The sequence below is a fragment of the Megalobrama amblycephala genome, linkage group LG4 (assembly GCF_018812025.1).
Source record: "Megalobrama amblycephala isolate DHTTF-2021 linkage group LG4, ASM1881202v1, whole genome shotgun sequence".
NCBI classification, from domain to species: domain Eukaryota; kingdom Metazoa; phylum Chordata; class Actinopteri; order Cypriniformes; family Xenocyprididae; genus Megalobrama; species Megalobrama amblycephala.
Window position 1 is genome coordinate 50,310,453 of NC_063047.1, and position 21,632 is coordinate 50,332,084.

Here is a 21,632-nt window from a genome sequence, read left to right on the forward strand (position 1 = left end):
GACCACTGCAGACCGGGAACACCCCACAAGAGCTGCAGTTTTGGAGATGCTCAGATCCAGTCGTCTAGCCATCACAATTTGGTCCTTGTCAAACTCACTCAAATCCTTACGCTTGCCCATTTTCCTGCTTCTAACGCATCAACTTTGAGGACAAAATGTTCACTTGCTGCATAATATATCCACCCACTAACAGGTGCCGTGATGAAGAGATAATCAGTGTTATTCACTTCACCTGTCAGTGGTCACAAATTAGCATATTAGGATGATTTCTGAAGGATCATGTGACACTGAAGACTGTAGTAATGATGCTGGAAATTCAGCTTTGCATCACAGAAATAAATTACATTTTACAATATATTCACATAGAAAATAGCTACTTTAAATTGTAATAATATTTCACAATATTACTGTTTTTACAGTAATTTTTATTAAATAAATGCAGCCTTGGTGAGCAGAAGAGTCATCGGTAACACTTTATTTCCATAATCCACTTTAGACATTCTACTAACTATAAGTAACTTTGCAACATGTCAGCTAGCAGTCATTAGAGTATTAGTAGACTGTCTGCTTAATATCTGCTAACACTTTATTTTGACGCTCCCCAAGTCTTCTTTCAAAAACATTAAAAAAATTAACTTTTTGAACGGTTGAACCAACAATAACCAAGTTTGGTTATACAACACTTAAAGGACATGACACCCCAGTTGTGTTCCTCATCTGACACTTGGTCACTATCAAAGTGCAATGTCATTAATTGTTACATAATCCATACACTATATTACTGTTTAGTTGATGAAGATAATAATACAGGTCATTAGTCTGACATGATAACCTTAGAGATAAAACGTGGAAGCAATAAAGCCTGCAGAATTTCATTCAAATCTACAATGATGAACTGTAGGCTTACACTTCTTTGCATTTATATGCAAATATAGGCCTATTAGTAGTAGTATTTAGCATTGCAGTAATGAGAAAGAGCATTCCAGTAGGCTTTATATTCTTTATGTGAAACAGTTGTTTTATTTTGAAAGATCTTGAAATTAATCGATGTGCTTCTCATTCTGATTGTCATATTGACGTTCATTGCTTCTGTTGAACCAAACTACATGTAAAGACTGAAACAGCAAAGACACACAACACATTTTACATTTTAAAATCTGTTGTGTCATATAAGAGCAGCAGTTTTGACTCTTAAATTAACGATGACTCAGGTATTTTATTCATTATGACGCATAAAAATAAAGATTTCCAATCCAGACTCTGTCCTTGACGCGGTCAGGATGAGACAGCAGTTTATAGGCACAAATCTCCCTCACAATGACACTGCTTAACACCACACCTCTCAATCCAGCCAAGTATTGCATCAGAAATGGGCAATGCTGGCAAGCTAACACTGATAAAACCACATGCTTATATTGTATATACAAAAGTTGTTGTCATGATCAGGCTGTTTTTCTTATCATTCTCCCTGTGAATGAGCATTACATAACAGCGAGGGAAGTTTTCTTTAGTTGTGTTGTATGAGGTAAACCCTGTTTTTCAACACTGATGATTGGCAGTTTTAATCCATTGACAAGTCCTGCCTTGTCTCTTTGATAATGCTGTTTCATTCACAACAGTTCTTTAGCAACAGAGACAGTTGCAGTCCTAAACAAATAACATTCTGAACAAAATCTTATTGCATAACGTGTAATTCAGGGCTCATTAAATTGTTATAGTGTGGGGAATACTGTCACCCAGTAAATGTATAAATATGCTCAACTGTTTGTCATTTGGCCATATATTTTAAAAGGGCCCATATAGAAAACACTCTGGAACTGGATAATGTAGAATTATACAGTATATTTAGATTAGGGTTCAGTTCTCACAATTAACTAACTATTAACTATGACTTTTGCATTAATTAACACCTAATTACTGCTTATTAGTTACTAAGGTTGTTAAGTTTAGGTATTATGTAGGATTAAGGGATGCAGAATAAGGTATTAATATGTGCTTTATAAGCTTAAAATGGCCTTCCAGGAGGCTTTAGGCTTCGTCACATGTGGTACATTGCAGAGGTGGGTAACTGAAAGATCACAGGTTTGAATTCCACAAAGCGATACTTGAGCTATCGGCACTGTGCCTTTAAAAAAGGCTCTTAACCTCGGGTTGCACCTGGGAGACTGTAATGGGTGAACTTAAAGTTGTTTTGGGTAAAAGCTTCTGCTACATACCGGAATTCTGCTTGCTTTCAGTGAACTCCAGGTTTAGTTATGCAAGCTTCTTTCTTCTTGAATGTGGAAAGACTAGCATTTTAAAAGCTGTTTGTCGGGCTTACATGTCAATAACATGTCAAGTCAAGTCGTCAATAAAATCAGAATACAGTGGAATATCTCTGATCTCGTTTGAGTAATTGCTCAATTTCATTGAAAACTTCTCCCATTTGAAGTAGATAACAACTTAAATTTTGGTTTCTTTAGTGCACAAGTCAAGGGTTTGGAACAACATGAGGCTGGGTAAATACTTCAAATTTTAACCTTTAATAATTTTCAATCTGGGTGAACTTTTCCACGTCAAGTCTGATGCGACACGTACGGGTTTGGAATAACGTTTACCTAACTACCGATAATGCATCAAGAATAGGGCTGTAACGATATGCGATATGAAACCGAAATCGCGATACGCAGGTCCACGAACCTGTATCGCGATGTGAGAAGGCAGAATCGCGACACACCCCTTCCAACTCCCAGAGTTATCCTTCCTGTCCAGATCCAATGCTACCACATTTTTAAATTACTATAAGTATTAGGGGTGTAACGATTTATCGTAGATGGTGTGTCTCAATCAGCTCTCTAGTTCAGTAAGTGTTTCGGGCACACATTGAATCTTGCAAGCAGGTTTAAACGTTTCTCATGTCAGTCTCTTGCATGGTCGCGTGAGAAAAGTCGTGGCTTTCTTTCACCGCAGTGCACAGCAACAGCTGTGCTCACAGAAAAGCAAAAGACGCTTGCGATGCTTTGCTTTAAGTTAGGGGCCGTTCACATATTGCGTCTTTTCCGCGTGCAAGTCAGTTATTATTGTCAAATGTAGCCGCGCGGCAGGCGCGCTCATAATGGGATCAACGCGGTCGCGACGCGCATGCAATTCTCAACTTCTCAGAATGCCGCAAGCGCACCGCAGGTCGCGTGACAAGAATCAACCGATCAGCTATGGCCTTTCCGTAACAAAACATCAAAAGCTCAGCCGAACAGCTGATCATAGCTGTACATGGTGGTTTTTATATCTTATCTCCATCAATATATCTCGTAGTAAAACTAATGCAAGGGCTAGAAATCATTTATCCTTTGCAGAAACATCCTGATCCTCTTGGAGAGCTCAGTTCATGGTTGCATAGCAACGACCGACGCCACAGGAGCGGAAGCGCTTTGGAAAGAAGGAGAAGCGGTGCGGCCGCGCCTTCCACGCGTTTTTAGACGCGATATGTGAACGGCCCCTATTCATAATTCTAAGTTCATGTTAAATTTAACATTTTTTTTCAGTGACAGACAGCCCTATTCAACTGTTAATTTGAATACAGAAGGTTTTTATTAAAATTTTATATTTATTTATTTTATTGAAATGTGATCTTGTATGTACAACAAGGAAAATTATTGAAATTTGTTCATGTTTTTTTAATAAATCTTGTTTGAATTTCAGTTTCATTTTGTTCAAAATATCGTGATACGCATCGTATCGTGAACTCTGTATCGAGATACGTACCGTATCGTGACCTGAGCGTATCGTTACACCCCTAATCAAGAACATTTTGCTAATGGTAATGAAAACGTTATATCCAAACGTTCTCTGAATGTTCAAAACATCCAGTTTTTAAATGTTCTAAAAATGTTTTTCTTGGTCATGCAAACATTAAGGGAATGTTTCATTGTATCATTTTGCAAATATGCAGGGAACGTTAAATTTGAATGTTCTCTGAATGTTCTGAAACAGATAAAACAAACTTCCAACTAAAACATATTTCAGAAAAATCATTCCATGAACAATGTCTGAATAACATTTTTGTGCTACCATTGTGAGGACATTATTAAAGACCAGATGACTCTGAATCAATGTTCTACTGTATGTTTTATTATTGAAAGAATCTTGCCTGAGCTATAATACATTCCCTTATACTGTAATAAGGAGAATTTAAGAATTATAGAAGATTCCTGGGTCATTCCCCTTGTGAGATTTATTATTATTTGCAAAATATTTTGTTAAACTTTTTTTTTTTTTGACCCATATATGCAAAGTTTATTACAGAAATGAATAATTATACTTACTTAATTATACTAATTATTCATTTGCATGCACTTGTAGGAAGTATTTTATACTATTTAAGTATCTGGAACCTTAAGACCATGGTAAGTCTAACTTCACTTAAAAGCACAATATGTAATTTTTCGCCGCTAGAGGTCGCTAATTCAAAACAAAGGCGTAGGTTGGTGCACACTGCGGTAAGCTAGATCCACATTAGGCAACATGGTAAACATGGTACTCGTATGTAAATTAAGAAAACGAGATTTAAACAAACTTACTGTCTTGAGCTATACTATAACAATGATTCATTTTCAGTTGATGAATGCATCCTAACAGTTGATCACCTGTCTAATAAAACACATAATATGTTAAAGCGTCTTTGGCGTTTCGAAATCGAGGGTAATGCGGGTGTGATGTCATTAGTCGCATTTCCACTGTCGGGCCTAAAGCAGGCGTGCTAGTGCATGCCAGGGCCATTCGCATTTCCACAAAACAATCTGACGCCAAATTGTTGAATGGTAGTGTAGGTTACAGATTTTCTTCATGAAATAGTGATAAAATATTCCACTTTCAAAAGGATTTATTTTCATTTTGACACCAATGTTTAACAGTGGTCTAAGGCAAGACACCATTATACAACAACAACCAAGAACAATGGTTCACAGGCCTACCGAGTCGATACATTCTGCTCAATACAAGTGTTTATTTATAATCGGTGTGAATATAAAGCAAACGGCAATGAGTGACATTTGCTTTAATGAACAATAAAGATGCAGAACTGTAAAATCTTAAAGGAAAACAAAATTATAAATTCATATTTTCATTATATTCATAAATCACCTTCTTTATAATGATTGAAACAAGCTGACCAGCAGAATATGGAATGGACATAATATCATGAATAAGAAAATAAATAGAATCTTAAATAAAGTTTCTTCTCTGTTTTGGCACTGATTGTCATCTATTCTACATACTGTATCTATACCCACATAATCATTGAGCTCATTTCATCCAATAACATGATTATATGACATCTTGCAAGCTCAAAAAACAGAATTTCTCAGAACGAACTAGAAATTAAAACCAAAAATATTCAAAGTATCAAACACTGGCACTTGCAAAACATTTATTTGGCTTTGAAAGGAAATTATTTTTCCAATACTGCATCTAGCTTTCAAATTTTGTAGAGCTAATGGAGTATAAAAATATGAGTATTAACAAACCTGATCCTGTTGCAAATGATTTTTTTTTTTAAGAAGAAGAAGAAGAAAATGTGAGTGGCACTTGCCTCACTCACTGCCGTGATGATAAAGTGTTGTGGACGCCAGGCCATTGTTGCTCTATGATATAGACCTTAAGGTCCGTCCACACCAACGAACGATAACTATATGTTTGTTCTAAGCTCACGCGCTGCAGTTTCAAAGTGTGTACAACATGTTTTTGCTGTTCTTGTTGCATTTACACGCCTTTAACCAGCAGATGTCCTCAGCATGATATGTTTGGAGTGAATAGCTAGTGTAATTGATCTAATCTAACAGTGAATTCGGCCGACAAAGTCAATATGGTGGAATAAAAACATCACCTAGTCTTTTTTCACTGCAAGACAGTGTTGTCGAAACTGGATACCTGAGGTAATTTTATGTTACACTGTTTGCTAGCCTGGCATAATAATCTCATCGTTAATAATACTTCTCACCGTTTATTATGACTGATTGTTTTCCATATATCCATTTTCTTTAAAGTAGCCTTGAAAAGGAGGTTTGAATTGTCAAACAGTGGTGGCTTTTTCTGGACCTTCTCCGCAATGTCGTCTGCCATTTTAAATGTGCGAGCCCTTAAATTAGAATGGCTGTCAGTGTTTTATCATTCAACAAATGGAAAAAAATAGTTCTGTAAGTGATCCCAATGATATAGTTTCTCTATATCGCTACCGTTATAGCTGTGGTGTGGACAGTGTTATTCTTTTATATTTAGAATGATTTTTATAACTATATCTTCATCGTTATCTTTATATCGTTTTTGGTGTGAACGGGCCTTTAGTCAGGTTAGACGCAAATTTGAATTTAACGGATGAAAACAAGGCTGTGAGGAATAGACTACAATGACATGCACTGTATAAGGGTCCTTCACATAGTTTTAGTCTGATAAAAAAAAAAAATAATAATAATTCCCCCGGAAAGACATTTCATCAGCTGAACAATCGGTATGTTGTTAAAGGGTTAGTTCACCCAAAAAACTCACAAACCCGTAAGACCTCCGTTCATCTTCGGAACACAGTTTAAGATATTTTAGATTTAGTCCGAGAGCTTTCTGTCCCTCCATTGAAAATGTATGTACGGTATACTGTCCATGTCCAGAAAGGTAATAAAAACATCATCAAAGTAGTCCATGTGACATCAGTGGTTCAGTTAGAAGTTTTTGAAGCATCGAAAATACATTTTGGTCCAAAAATAACAAAAACTATGGCTTTATTCAGCATTGTATTCTCTTCCGGAATCCTTTCCATTGAATTGATTCCATTGAATCCTTTCATCTGTCGGCGTTGGTAATGCACTTTTACGTCGCCGTGGTTGTTTTTGGCGATTAGGACATCCGTGACATTTTGAAGCATCGAAAATACATTTTGGTCCAAAAATAACAAAAACTACGACTTTATTCAGCATTGTCTTCTCTTACGGGTCTGTTGTCAATCCGCGTTCACGACTCCGCTTCTTCTTCTTTCCTGTTTTACGGTGGTTGGCATCCAGCTTATTGGTGCATTACCGCCCCCTTCTGCTCCGGAGTGTGGTTCACGACTCCGCAGTGACGCTGCTGACGTAAGACGCTGCTGACGTGTTATCCGGTGCGCACAAGCTTTGTTTACAGTCTGAGGGAGACGCACGCTGAATTCAAGCTATTCTACATTGCTTGTATTTTGGTATTGCTATATTTTTTTAAATGGTGCGTAAGTGTGCATGTCGCGGATGTCCTAATCGCCAAAAACAACCACGGCGACGTAAAAGTGCATTACCAACGCCGACAGATGAAAGGATTCAATGGAACCAATTCAATGGAATCAATTCAATGGAATCAATTCAATGGAAAGGATTCCGGAAGAGAAGACAATGCTGAATAAAGTCGTAGTTTTTGTTATTTTTGGACCAAAATGTATTTTCAATACTTTAAAAACTTCTAACTAACCCACTGATGTCACATGGACTACTTTGATGATGTTTTTATTACCTTTCTGGACATGGACAGTATACCGTACATACATTTTCAATGGAGGGACAGAAAGCTCTCGGACTAAATCTAAAATATCTTAAACTGTGTTCCGAAGATGAACGGAGGTCTTACGGGTTTGTGAGTTTTTTGGGTGAACTAACCCTTTAACTCTTTCGGGCTTTCCGTGTTTTCACTGTTATACGGTAGGGGGTGCTATTACACAACTTCTGAAAGAATACAGAATCTCCGGATCGGATCAAAACACAGACGAAAAATGAACTAGAAACAAGTGACAAAAGCGTTGTAGTCCTCGAAAAAAGCGATTCTCTCAGCTTTTTGTTCAAAATGTTGCTTTTCTTTTAAGAAACACTCACATTCAAGTGCTGATAAAAAAGAATGCATGAGGCTAGAATTTAACATGGGGCAGTGGCTCTGTTCTGTTCAGATATTCATCCAACAAAATATTCTGGGGGACATTACATTTTTGTGAAAATGACTAAAAATGCTGGCGGTGAATGGCAACTTTTTTTTTTTTAAATGTTGTCGGGAAAAAAGAGTTAAACAACAGTACAATCCATTAAACACACTGTATTTCTATCCTTCACAGCCTCATTTTCATTCCTGTCAAAAATTAAATATGCCGCTACCCTGATTAAGGTCTATTACCCTCGAATTCAATAAGTCTGTTCATTTAAAACAGTAATAGCACATCTCTTCTCAACAATGTTTGGAGGAATCATTCATGTACAAAGAGCGCGGAACGAGTTCTGCACAAAAGTCTAACAATTAAGTTCAAGGACTTGTTCAAAACATATGAGTGATTAATAATAGTCATCATTGCCTTAGCAAGCACCACCAATAAACATGACACGAAACATGCTCTGTGCTTCACATGACTTCATGAACTTATTAGCATCACCCACCATGTTCAAACACACACAGGGTCATCAGACGCGAGCAGCGACACGTGTGTTGTGCGGGACCTACAGAAAATAGAGACTAAAACACTTTACAAATCTCAAGAATGAAGCTGTTTACAGTTTTGACAAAACGCCAGGTATTTCATCTTCCTGTTAGAGACTATTAACTTATAGTATTTCTAGTAAAAAGTGTCTTGTTCCAGAATGCCTGATTGTTTCGATTTCCAAAGATATTCCAAACTACAAAGGTTTATTTAAAAACGTGTATAATGTAAAAGAACGACCATTTTCACGTCTTCCATCGCCCACATTTTCTATTCCACTTCTCAACACCTCTGCGATATTAAAAGGTGGTGGACGGCACGACACTGTGAATATCCATGCAGAAACACGTACACTGACACGCTTATACTCTCACTCAGCTAACCATGTAAACAGTGAGACGGCACGCCACGTGTCCTAAGGCTAAGTAGTCATGGTACAAAATTTCACGAGCTACTAATAGATTACGATATCGGAGCACGTAGTAGAGCCCTGTAGACGACGTCAAAACCTGGAGGAGGTCGCGATGGAGACGAAAAGACAAGATGAGGAGCGGAAAGGGAAATACAGAGAAAGGGAAGGAGATGTCGAGGAGACGAGAGATTTTACCATGTAGGATAAATCCTAGAAAGCCCTAGACAACAAATATGCTAGGATTCCTACCACAAGTACAGTCAGGATACAATACTTGACACAAATCAGACTAAAGATCAGATAGAATCCATGCATTCATCGTTTAAAGTCAACATGAAATCAGAACTGATGCTTTCTTAATGCACGTTTCTGGTCTGTACGGGTGTTCACACTGACAGGGATTTGACAGCTCAGTCATTCAATGAAAACGCTGTCAGTGCAACAAAGTTGAGCTGAAATTCAACTTCTACTATAATCTAACCTCTAGCAATTCAATCAAAGTTAACATGAACGCACCTTAAAGTCAGCATGAAATCTAATTATTTGAATATTGCAGTATATATTTATAGAAATGTTTTCTTTTTAGAGCTGTCAATCGATTAAAAAAACATTAACTAATTAATTGCACATTTTTTCTGTAATTAATCAACATTACAGTATAATATCTAAAAGCTATAAATTCTAACATGTGTCTTAAAAATATAACTTTTATTTAAGTGAACTTAAAACAATCTTCACATAAACCCATTATAATAAATGTCATATTTACCTGTGGCCTTCTGTCTAACAGGTAGGAAATATACAGAAACTGTCAAAGTTATCAAACACTTTCCAGTTTTCACTGCATAAGTGATCATTTAATTATAGATTAATCCTTATTAAATCTATAATTTTTGTCTGTTATCTTTGTTCATTGATTAACGTTAATGACAGTAGGATTATTAGGCTGCTGTCACTTCAAGAGCTGCCGCTGCCGAACGTGACGTGGATCTGACGTGATTCTCATTTTCTCACAACTCTTGTTTAAGTGTTTAAGAGCATTTATTTATTTAACTAATTTAAGACTGCTCTTATGAGGATACGTACGGAAGAAGAGTAGGGCCAAGCAATAATAAAAAAATAAAACCATCTCGAGATTAAAGTTGTTAAATTTCGAGAAAAAAGTCGAAATAAAATGTTGAGAATAAACTCGTTAAATTACGAGAAAAAACTCGTTAAATTTCGAGAAAAAGGTCGAGATAAAATGTTGAGAATAAAGTCATTAAATTATGAGAATAAAGTCATTAAATTATGAGAATAAAGTCATTAAATTATGAGAAAAAAGTCGTTAAATTACAAGAACAAATTCATAATTTAACGACTTTTTTCTCGTAATTTAATGACTTTATTCTCATAATTTAATGACTTTATTCTCAACATTTTATCTTGACTTTTTTCTCGAAATTTAACGACATTTTTCTCATAATTTAACGAATTTGTTCTCGTAATTTAACGACTTTTTTCTCGAAATTTAACGACATTTTTCTCATAATTTAACGAATTTGTTCTCGTAATTTAACGACTTTTTTCTCATAATTTAAGGAGTTTATTCTCAACATTTTATCTCGACATTTTTCTCGAAATTTAACGACATTTTTCTCATAATTTAACGAATTTGTTCTCGTAATTTAACGACTTTTTTCTCATAATTTAAGGAGTTTATTCTCAACATTTTATCTCGACATTTTTCTTGAAATTTAACGACATTTTTCTCATAATTTAACGAATTTGTTCTCGTAATTTAACGACATTTTTCTCATAATTTAACGAATTTGTTCTCGTAATTTAACGACTTTTTATTTCGACTTTTTTCTCGAAATTTAACACGTTTTTTCTCAAAATTTAACAACTTTAATCTCGAGATGGTTTTATTTTTTTATTATTGCTTGGCCCTAATCCTCTTCCGTAGATACTTGACAAAATGGGCATTTTGGCATAATTCTGTGTGTTATTGTTTGTTCAAGAGCAAAAGAGAACTCGATACTGGCGTTCTCGTTTATCTTGTGGACCTTGAATGGTTTAAAAGCGTTTGCGTGAATAAGGGCGCGATCATATAATGTAACGCTAGCCAAATTATGATGGAAAAAACGGATTCTGTGTTAACTGCATTAAATATTTTTTGATGTGATTAAGGTGAAAAAATTCATCGCATGCATTAACGCGCTAATTTTGACAGCACTATTTTTTTTTATTCATGTGCCCTCCATAATCTTTAATCAAAATAACGTCCCCTCCCTCTCGACAGCAACATCTCTTCTCTGATGATGTGTTTACTGGCGCGAGGGCGGGGCAACCTGTCACTCACACAAGATCCACCAATAGCAAACCACAACCATCCAATCAATTCCCCATGGACAAAATCAAGCATTTTTTCATGTTCGAAAAGAGGTTTCTAGTATGCCAACTTCCATTTCATGCCAACTATAAGGGGCAATTCACACAGAATGTGTTTTTGCATTCCACGGGCTTCTTTACCATTGTTTCTCTGTGTAAACATGCACTAAACGGATGTTTTTGAGAGTTGCACTCAGCTCTTTTGCAGCATCTCACGCATGACACAGCATTCTAAAAACACAGCGCTGAAGTTAAAAGTTTTAAAAAATGTGTCTTTAGACCTTACGTTTTTCACCTCATTCCTCCGCCCATTTTAAATGCAAAAACGCATTCTGTGTGAACCAGCCCTTATAGCGATAAGCGTTACTTTACAAAAATATTTGTCTTTGTATTCTTCTATCAACGTGCAACAATTTCATCTAAAATAAATTAATCTTTCTTTTTTGGTTGATGTCAAAAAGCTCCAGTCACATGGCTTCTCTCTGGTTCATAACAGCCACTTTTCACAATCCAATCACTTCCTGACTGATAAAATCAAGTCTGGCCCTGCGTTTCTTTCTTTCATCCTGTTGAAATACATGATGCAAATGTGGCTCGTGAACGGCATTTCATGTTGACTTTAAACTGGCAGGTCAAAGAGCTGGACATCGCTTTTAAATTATTTTCGAGAACATTAACCACAGGAACATGACGGCACAGCAGTCACAACTCTGAGAGCAAAAGATTTCATTATTGTCCTATAATATCGTAAAATGCTAACAGTTGGTTAAACCGGTAATCGACACGAATAATATACAAACTGTACTTTACCGAGTGCTTTTATATGCATCTGCCTTTCAAGGACCTGAGGAGATTATGGTAAATATATGCAACTGCAGAGCATGTGTATTGTTCTTAAACACAATTTACCTTTCCCTGTCACAATAAGGTGATGACAACAGCATTTCACCTCTAGCAGGTCATTCCCAATGTCCTCTGGCAGGAAGTCAAAGTCACGATTTCTGCTCCAAACCCTAGTGAGCTGCATCGCTCTCTACTATGATAGGCAGCTACCTTATTAGTAACTCTGTTAATGCAATTTGCTATGAGAAACTTGACTAATGCGTTAAACTGATTCCAAGGCACCTGGTATTAAGATGCATTTTGGTCACAAGTAGACGAGGGAGACACATACCCTTTAATCTGTCTCTTTTGTCTACTTTCAACCACTTCTGTCCTGATTTCTTTGAGGGGAGAGTCTATAGATGGGTAAATTTATGGTGTTTTTTCAGATCTAACGGACAAAATAAGCTTGCATAATTAACATATGAATGCGTATGGAGATGACGGAAAAACATACAGAGAGCATCAGCTTTCGTTTCTGCTCTGACAGTAACAAGACTGTGTTACAAATCAGGAATGGTGAGAGAACATTGTGCTTGGTACATTTTTTTTGTCTTCAATCCAAACTTGGGCCTTCAGCTGACAAAGTTTAAATCTGGATATCGCGCTTCCCATAATGTTTACGCATTATGTCAGTAGGCGGTCTTTAGTGGATGTTCGAACACTTTCAACCACATGAGCGTCTACACTACGAAAGCAATCTGGTTGAATACGTTTTCAACTACCTCTGGAAGTGGTCAAAACGTTTCGTCCACTTGTGATTCTGATCGACTAAAACGCTTCTTAATGCCAGGTGTAAACAGAGTCTGAAGTTACTCTGATGTACCAAATTGAGTAGCACACACAAAGGTTGTCTTAAATAGTCACTGAGATCGAGCAATTTATCTTCATTGTTTTCAGAATGTAATAAAATATTCTATTTTATCAGTAGGCATATTTCTTACAGTGCATTCTGGGAATACCCTATCCTTTGCCAAAACAAGGGCTGCATTTAAGTCCACTTTTTTATGCCCTTCCCTCACCAACCTCCCTCTGTCTCATTCACTCGGATGTACATCATTGCTTACAGTGCCCACTACTGGCGGAACCCTTGCAACGGGTTTAAATGGAACACCCTAAGCCCTTGGAATCCGCTATGGAGCCCGCCATGCGAGTTGCTATTTGTGACGTCACAATCGTGTTGCATTGTGGTCTGAAGTGTGCATATGAGTAGACTCGCTCCGTCGGTCAAAAACGAGTCGTGAGGATCTGTCCAAATAAACTTCCCTCTCCCACTTGACGAAGTTGAACTCACTTCAAAATGGCGGCAGGGATTCCCCGAGGGGAAGTCCTTAAGGAAGTTTGTGAGTGTATGTCTAAAAGTGGAGTTAAACGCAGCCAAGGTATTTCAAGAAAGCATCTGGGAGTCTGGAGGGTGTTTATGATGCTTAGATAGGCAGCTCACTAGAGTTTGGAACAGAGCACTGGAAATCATACAGAGGATCTGCTCCAATAAATCCAAAACTAAGAACCAGAATTGTTTTCCATTGTGCATTTAACCCTGGTTAATTTTGGAAAAACCTTCCATATGTATCAATTAAAAGCATTAATATTGTGCAAGTATATCTACACTATTAAAAATAAAGGTTCTTTATTGGCATTGATGGTTCCATGGAATCTTTCAATTATATAAAGGTTCTTTAATTTGGAATAAGGTTCTTTAGATTTAAACAATAAATTAACAAACGGTTCTTTTAAGAACTGTTTCACCAAAATGGTTCTTCTATGGCATTACTGCCATTTTGAAACCTTTATTTTTAAGAGTGTAGGATTATTTATTAGTGTTTAAGGTTTTGTCTTGTGCAGTCGGAGAGACGGAAAGAAGAATATGAAATAGTATGACTACACAGAACAGTAGTCTGCCCTCTTGTATTTGCTGGAGGGAGCCACATACTAAACGCTTACTGCTGCCCTGCAACATATTATACAACATCTCCGAACAACATCATAGGACAGTAAATCTACAACGACATCACAGACCCAACAGAAACCTGCAACCCCAGCCTTGAGCTGATATAATCCTCCAGAGAAGGCGGTGTGCTTATCTAAGGTTCCTCTGGCTTGGTTGCATCTTTTCCTGAGTTAGAGCTGTCATCTGTAGTAACAGGGTCATCAGAGGACTTGACAGTACCAACGCCCTGCCTGCTAGAGCTGGAATGTGCCACGGTGGTGTCTTTGGAGTGCGGTTGGTACGGGTTTGCCATCTGCCCTTCGGTGTGTCTGGAGCTCCAGCTGCTGCTCTGCTGCTCTTCAGTCTCAGGGCTGGAGTCACAGCCCTTTTTTACCTCATCATCAGACGTGAAGTCGGAGCTGTCAGACGGACTTAGACCAGCGGCGGTGGAGGCTGGCAGTTGAATCTATTAACGGAGGAGAAAAGTATTAACCGGAAAGCATAATTAACTTTTTAATTAAAAAAATATATATATATTTTAGTATTATTATATGGTATTATAGTATTTATTCATATTGGAGACAGAAACTTAAAGGGGGCCTATCATGCCCCTTTTTACAAGATGTAAAAAACTAAGTCTATGATGTCCCCATAGTGTGTATCTGTGGGTTTCAGCTCAAAATACCCTACAGATCATTTTTTTAGCATGTTAAAATTGCCACTTTTTGGGGGTGAGCAAAAACGCGTTGTTTTTCTGTGTGTCCCATTAAAGGCAAATGAGTTGGTGCTCCCAGCCCCTTCTCAAGAAGAGGGCGGAGCTTCAAGAGCTCATTCTCTAGCATATCGGCAACAACAAAACAGGACAATCTCACGCACTGAAAATACAAACCCGATTCCAAAAAAGTTGGGACACTGTACAAATTGTGAATAAAAACAGAACGCAATTATGTGTAAGTTTTACTATTTTATTCAGAATACAACATAGATGACATATCAAAGGTTTAAAATGAGAAAATGTATCATTTTAAGGAAAAAATAAGTTGATTTTAAATTTCATGGCATCAACACATCTGAAAAAAGTTGGACAAGGCCATGTTTACCACTGTGTGGCATCCCCTCTTCTTTTTATAACAGTCTGCAAACGTCTGGGGACTGAGGAGACAAGTTGCTCAAGTTTAGGAATAGGAATGTTGTCCCATTCTTGTCTAATACAGGCTTCTAGTTGCTCAACTGTCTTAGGTCTTCTTTGTCGCATCTTCCTCTTTATGATGCGCCAAATGTTTTCTATGGGTGAAAGATCTGGACTGCAGGCTGGCCATTTCAGTACCCGGATCCTTCTTCTACGCAGCCATGATGTTGTAATTGATGCAGTATGTGGTCTGGCATTGTCATGTTGGAAAATGCAAGGTCTTCCCTGAAAGAGACGGAGTCTGGATGGGAGCATATGTTGTTCTAGAGCTTGGATATACCTTTCAGCATTGATGGTGCCTTTCCAGATGTGTAAGCTGCCCATGCCACACGCACTCATGCAACCCCATACCATCAGAGATGCAGGCTTCTGAACTGAGCGCTGATAACAATTGGGTTGTCGTTGTCCTCTTTAGTCTGGATGACATGGTGTCCCAGTTTTCCAAAAAGAACTTCAAATTTTGATTCGTCTGACCACAGAACAGTTTTACACTTTGCCACAGTCCATTTTAAATGAGCCTTGGCCCAGAGAAAATGCCTGCACTTCTGGATCATGTTTAGATATGGCTTCTTTTTTGACCTATAGAGTTTTAGCCGGCAACGGCGAATGGCACGGTGGATTGTGTTCACCGACAATGTTTTCTGGAAGTATTCCTGAGCCCATGTTGTGATTTCCATTACAGTAGCATTCCTGTATGTGATGCAGTGCCGTCTAAGGGCCCGAAGATCACGGGCATCCAGTATGGTTTTCCGGCCTTGACCCTTACGCACAGAGATTGTTCCAGATTCTCTGAATCATTGGATGATATTATGCACTGTAGATGATGATAACTTCAAACTCTTTGCAATTTTTCTCTGAGAAACTCCTTTCTGATATTGCTCCACTATTTTTGGCCGCAGCATTGGGGGAATTGGTGATTCTCTGCCCATCTTGACTTCTGAGAGACACTGCCACTCTGAGAGGCTCTTTTTTATACCCAATCATGTTGCCAATTGACCTAATAAGTTGCAAATTGGTCCTCCAGCTGTTCCTTATATGTACATTTAACTTTTCCGGCCTCTTATTGCTACCTGTCCCAACTTTTTTGGAATGTGTAATTCTCATGAAATCCAAACATTTGATATGTTATCTATATTCTATTGTGAATAAAATATAAGTTTATGAGATTTGTAAATTATTGCATTCCTTTTTTATTCACAATCTGTACAGTGTACTGTCCAACTTTTTTGGAATCGGGTTTGTAACAGAAACTGTCAGTAGTGGTGTTCAGCCTTATATGTTCAGTCATCTGTCATCTGATTGTACTGTGCAGACGGTGAGCATGGTGGGATAAAAATAACAACATAGCTCTGGTCTCCTGGTGCCTTCACGTGCTATCAGAAATGTCATAATTCCCTTCTGAAGTTCATTGCATTCAAGTGGGTGAATTCAAAGGGCGTTTGTGCACTTATTAAATAGGAAACTCATATTTACGATAATTCTGATAGCATCTGAGGGCAGCATCAGTGAAAACAGGCAGAGACAATGGAAGCTTTAGCAACATTAGCCATACAGAGTGCCAACAAATGCAATTTGGAAGGACTCACAACATGACGAAAATGAAATTTAACCAAGATGTCCTCAGTGACTCAGATGGCGGGAGTCTATGGAGACTCTTATGTGCATTGGTACACCCCAAAACACAACATTTGTAATGCCTTTTTGGCACAGACATTGTACAACTCCAGCTGCTACAGCGAGGCAGAGGCTAATGAGGCAGATCGTCACCGGCTGTGGCCGGGGCTTCTCCCTACAATGACGTCATTGTAGGGGGGAATCTGAATCAGCGTGGTTGAAGAGACTGCTTTTGATTTATGGGAATTATGAAAAAAATGAGTGAGTGGATTTTTACCATTATAGGCTGGTTGTTCTCACACACTGCAGTCACATCGGTGTTCAAACACATTGCATAAAAGGTCCTCTTTAAACCGAGCATTTACATGGACACCTTTTGTTTCAATCGGAATGAAATCCGAAAGTAGTGTTTACATGAACGCTAAATAAAGTGATCGGGTTGATGTGCGCACTTATATGTCACAAGCTTCAAATTGGAATTGATTTTTTGGCATGTGCACACTGCATGAATATAGTTTCCTGCTGCTTGCACATACTAACCATTCTCCTACATTGCTTTTTTTCTTTGTTTTAAAGAGCAGACTTAATATTTATCTATTTCAGGTCCTAATGTATGAGACAATGAGCACATGAAGCTTGCATGTGCCGTGCTGCTTATATTCAAGCAGTAAAAGCGCCCCTTCCTGCACACAAAACAAGGTGTCTGTGGAAGAAAGTATGAAACAAGGACTGGGGGACGATGAGAGGAAGGAGAATTTTAGACACGACAGTCATTTATAACACTTTAATCAACAACAACAGCTTGTTTCGCATGTCATACATCATTACGCCATTTTTACGCCATTGCACATGTGCAGTAGGCCTACTTTCCAGTTTCGGTTTTCAATCTGATCAAGTGTTTACATGTGCTCTTGATTGTATTAGAAAAGGTTTAAAACAACCCTTTACAATCCAAATGAAATTTTAATCGGATTTTGCCAATTCATTCTGATTGGCGTGGTTACATGTGACTTTTTTATTACGACTGTGCTACTTAGTCTGATGTAAAAGCAGCTACTGACTCAAGTATCTGATAACAGTTTTATGGTGTATAGCAAATACATGCTGAAATTAAAAGCAAAAGAGATGATCTACCTGGAATGGCTCAGTGACGCCCACAATGGAGCTCATATTGTTGCTATAGTAAGCCAGTAAGAAGTCTCCAGATTCCTTTGGCAATTCTTCCTCGGTAAAAATCACCTGGAGATTGCAAATCAAAACCTCCTATTTAAAATCCACAAGCTTCAATGTGTAGCTTCATGAACACATGTGAAAGTCTTTCTCATGCAACTAAATGGATGTGTGATTTGTCCTTACTTCATGCTCCTGTCTCAGGAAATCAGACTCTTCCTGCTTGGCCCAAGTGTAACCCACATAGTCTTTATGGTGCTTAAACCCAACCTGTGAAATCAATTTTATAAGTGACAATAAAGATATTTGTATCAATTCTTTTAATGATCTTACTCCTACATCTTTAGAGCCTCAGAACTGAAGAAATGAATGAAATAACCTTGTAAAGCCCAATCCAGTCCCAAGAGCTTCGAGGAAAGTTGGGCACAACCTTGAATTTGGCCACTGCGTCTGATATCTCTCTCCATTCATCCTCTACAAGGAGTGTAACTAAAGGCATATCCACCTTATATGGGAACTGCAAGGACATCACATGTTAAACACAATGCACAATCTAGCTACGAAAGTTGCTCTCAATAAGCGTAGACATTCATGACAGTGTGAAACGACCACCTGAACCAACATGAAAAAATACCATTTGAGCTGAAGAATTGTAACATCAAGAAGTGTTAGTGTGCTGACCTGCAGAGTGAAAATCGAGGAGACAGGCTTGTGGTCACTGACGGTGTATTCCATGTGACTGCGGTAAAAATGCTGGGACACACGGATTCCAGTGGTTAGTCCCGACATGGAGCTGCGCCTCGACACGCTGTTGCTGACCTGAGCCATCGGCCTCAACCGCCAAAGAATACGATCAGTCCACGCTGGTTTGCGCTTTTTACCACTACGAAAGATGAAGATTCACTTAAATAACAATGCAATAATAATATCATTGCAGGAACTGAATGCTACAGATTCACAGGAAATAATTTTGGAGGAAAACAGTTTGATATAATATCAGACTCAAAGTTTTAGACCTCGAAACTAACTTCCCAGTCCAACAAGACTTGCATCTTGTGCCTGAATATTATTATTCATATTGCATGCAAAGAAATTAGCCAATTATAGCAGAAGTGCAAAAAACAGCCTGTTTAATTCTAAGGTGTGTTAAAATGTCTGTAAAATGACCCCTTTAAATCCTTAAGTCTTTTTAGTCCCTCGGAATCTGTTTAGAAGCATGAAGATTCCATTAGAAGTATTTATGGACCTAAATGTATTAAATTCCATTTTACCTGGTATCATATGTGTCTGTGCCCACATCAAACTTGTATGTAGGAGGGAATTTAATTGGCCCCTCGTGGAAGCCTTCAAGCACAGTCTCAATGCCTTTAGCCATGTTCAGCTGCGAGACGGAGAGATTGAGAAGCACCAAAGACAAAGATACATATCCTGTCAGAATAAATAATACTAGCACATGGAAGAATGGAGAAATAAAGAGATTCAACAAAAATATTTATTTTTTCAATGCCTTGTACAAAACAGTTGCTCCTTCTTCAATGGCATTTAATATTTTCATAACATTTACATCATGTCATGTATAAAAACGTGATCTTTGACTTTTAGAGGGAGCACAGAAGGTCAGAGGTTCTTCATGCATTTCTCACCTGGTCTTTTTCCCACAGTATGGACAGTTTGTTATTGTCAATAGCTCCTTTCACAACTTGCATCTCAAGGTCCTCAATTCGGAAGTTCAGGTCTCCAAACCAGAAAACCACACTGCAAACATTTGTCAGACATTGAGTCGCGTGATACAGTTTTCAATATCAAATTTCGCTGTCGTCACAAATCAAGAATAAATTCATTTCCACCATCAATGGCTTCATATAGGGTTATATAATCCTAACTCGATCTCATGAGAAAACGCGCTAACACTTTATTTTTATGCTCCCCAACAGACATTCTACTTACTATATTGCAACTACAAGTCAACTTATTCTACTAACTCAAACCTTAACAATCTACTTATACTCTAATAAGGGTTAGTTGAGACATTTAGTAGCAAAGTTACTTATTGTTAATAGAATGTCTAAAGTGGACTATCAAAATAAAGTAGTGCTGTCAAACGATTAATCACGATTAATCGCATACAAAATAAAAGTTTGAGTTTGCCTAATATATGTGTGAGTACTGTGTGTAATTATTATGTATATATAAATACAAACACATCCATGTATATATTTGAGAAATATTTACAAGTATATGTATTTATTTATATTTTTATATAATTTATATTATATATAAATACATTTTTTGTACATAAATAACATATTTCTCTTAAATATATACATTAATTTGTGTGTATTTATATATACATATTAATTACACACATTACTCACACATATATTATACAAACTCAAACTTTTATTTTGTATGCGATTAATCGCGATTAATCGTTTGACAGCCCTAAAATAAAGTGTAACCAAAAATGACAAAATTGTCAATTTCATATAAATTCATGCAATTTGATTTGTATAAAAAGAACAATTTGGGTAATTCTAACCCTCAGTTGTTCGTACAATAACATACAAACGAGGTGGTAGGAATTCATACAAACTGGCAACCAATAGTTAAAAATTGTCATGAGATCCCAATCTTTTGTCATTGACTTGGCTGTGATTCGAATTAAACTCTATGGTATTTATTTACTAGCAGATGTATCTGTCACTTGGTAGAAACCATGCAAATTATGGTTATGCTATCAAGGACAAGCTGCATGACATGAAAATCATGAAAAGAATTAGTAAAAGAAAAAATGAAAATGTTTTTTTTTGTAAGGTAAAAAAACAAAAACAAATTGGTACTGTGTTGGGTCAAAACTTTATGTCCAATATAAAATCTGATACTTGAAGACTGAAAAACACTTCCCTTGGGGAAACTAAAGTACAATAGCACCATCTGTTGGTCAGATGCATAATTATGAATTACTAAATGTGCAAAGAGTTCATTTACATGTTCATTGTATGACCCTGATGGTTGCACTCACAATAATAACATTAATGTGTGTTTATACTTTGTTAATTAGTGTGTGTGTGTGTGTGTGTGTGTGTGTGTGTGTGTGTGTGTGTGTGTGTGTGTGTGTGTGTGTGTTTGAGTCTTACTCGTGATCCAGGACGCCCATGGCAGCTTGTCCTTCAAACTGTTGCTGCTGCAGGATGCTTTCAAAGTCCTCCATGCGCTGGTCTGTGTTCTCCATGTGTGCGGGCAGATGACAGTTCAAGAAACAGATCGAATGGCCAAACACAGTCATGCGAGCGCTGACGCCCCCTTTATTCCCCTGCAGAGTGAGAGATCAATTTGTTTTGTTTTTAGATTTTTTTTTTCCCCTCATAAATTTCTGATCACCTTAGAAATTCGTAACAGCTCTATACAGTTTCTTCATAAGAGTTTTTTTGTTTTGTTTTTTTGCTGAACCTAAGATGCTGCAAAAACCACTGAAGAATTTTAATTAACGTTTTCATGTCACCACCAGGGTTATCACTAAAACTAAAAACTAAAACTTTATAAAACCTTTATAAACATATTTCAAAAACTAATAAAAATGCACAAAACATGCTAAAACATTAACTAAAATAAAAAA

The 21,632-nt window shown here is 37.3% G+C and overlaps 1 protein-coding gene across 1 annotated transcript in view; it reads right to left on the minus strand.

Annotated features, from left to right (window-relative positions):
* Positions 1 to 13,989: 13,989 nt before the first annotated feature.
* inpp5jb (inositol polyphosphate-5-phosphatase Jb) overlaps positions 13,990 to 21,632 on the minus strand; it is a 29,565-nt gene continuing 21,922 nt past the window's right edge. The window contains exons 6-13 of the mRNA XM_048189821.1: positions 21,154 to 21,329; positions 19,660 to 19,771; positions 19,288 to 19,397; positions 18,698 to 18,899; positions 18,396 to 18,533; positions 18,203 to 18,286; positions 17,981 to 18,085; positions 13,990 to 14,509 (exon numbers count right to left, since the gene is read on the minus strand). Of these exons, the coding sequence (XP_048045778.1) occupies positions 14,198 to 14,509; positions 17,981 to 18,085; positions 18,203 to 18,286; positions 18,396 to 18,533; positions 18,698 to 18,899; positions 19,288 to 19,397; positions 19,660 to 19,771; positions 21,154 to 21,329 (1,239 nt within the window). The 3' untranslated portion in view covers positions 13,990 to 14,197. The remainder of the gene's footprint in view (positions 14,510 to 17,980; positions 18,086 to 18,202; positions 18,287 to 18,395; positions 18,534 to 18,697; positions 18,900 to 19,287; positions 19,398 to 19,659; positions 19,772 to 21,153; positions 21,330 to 21,632) is intronic.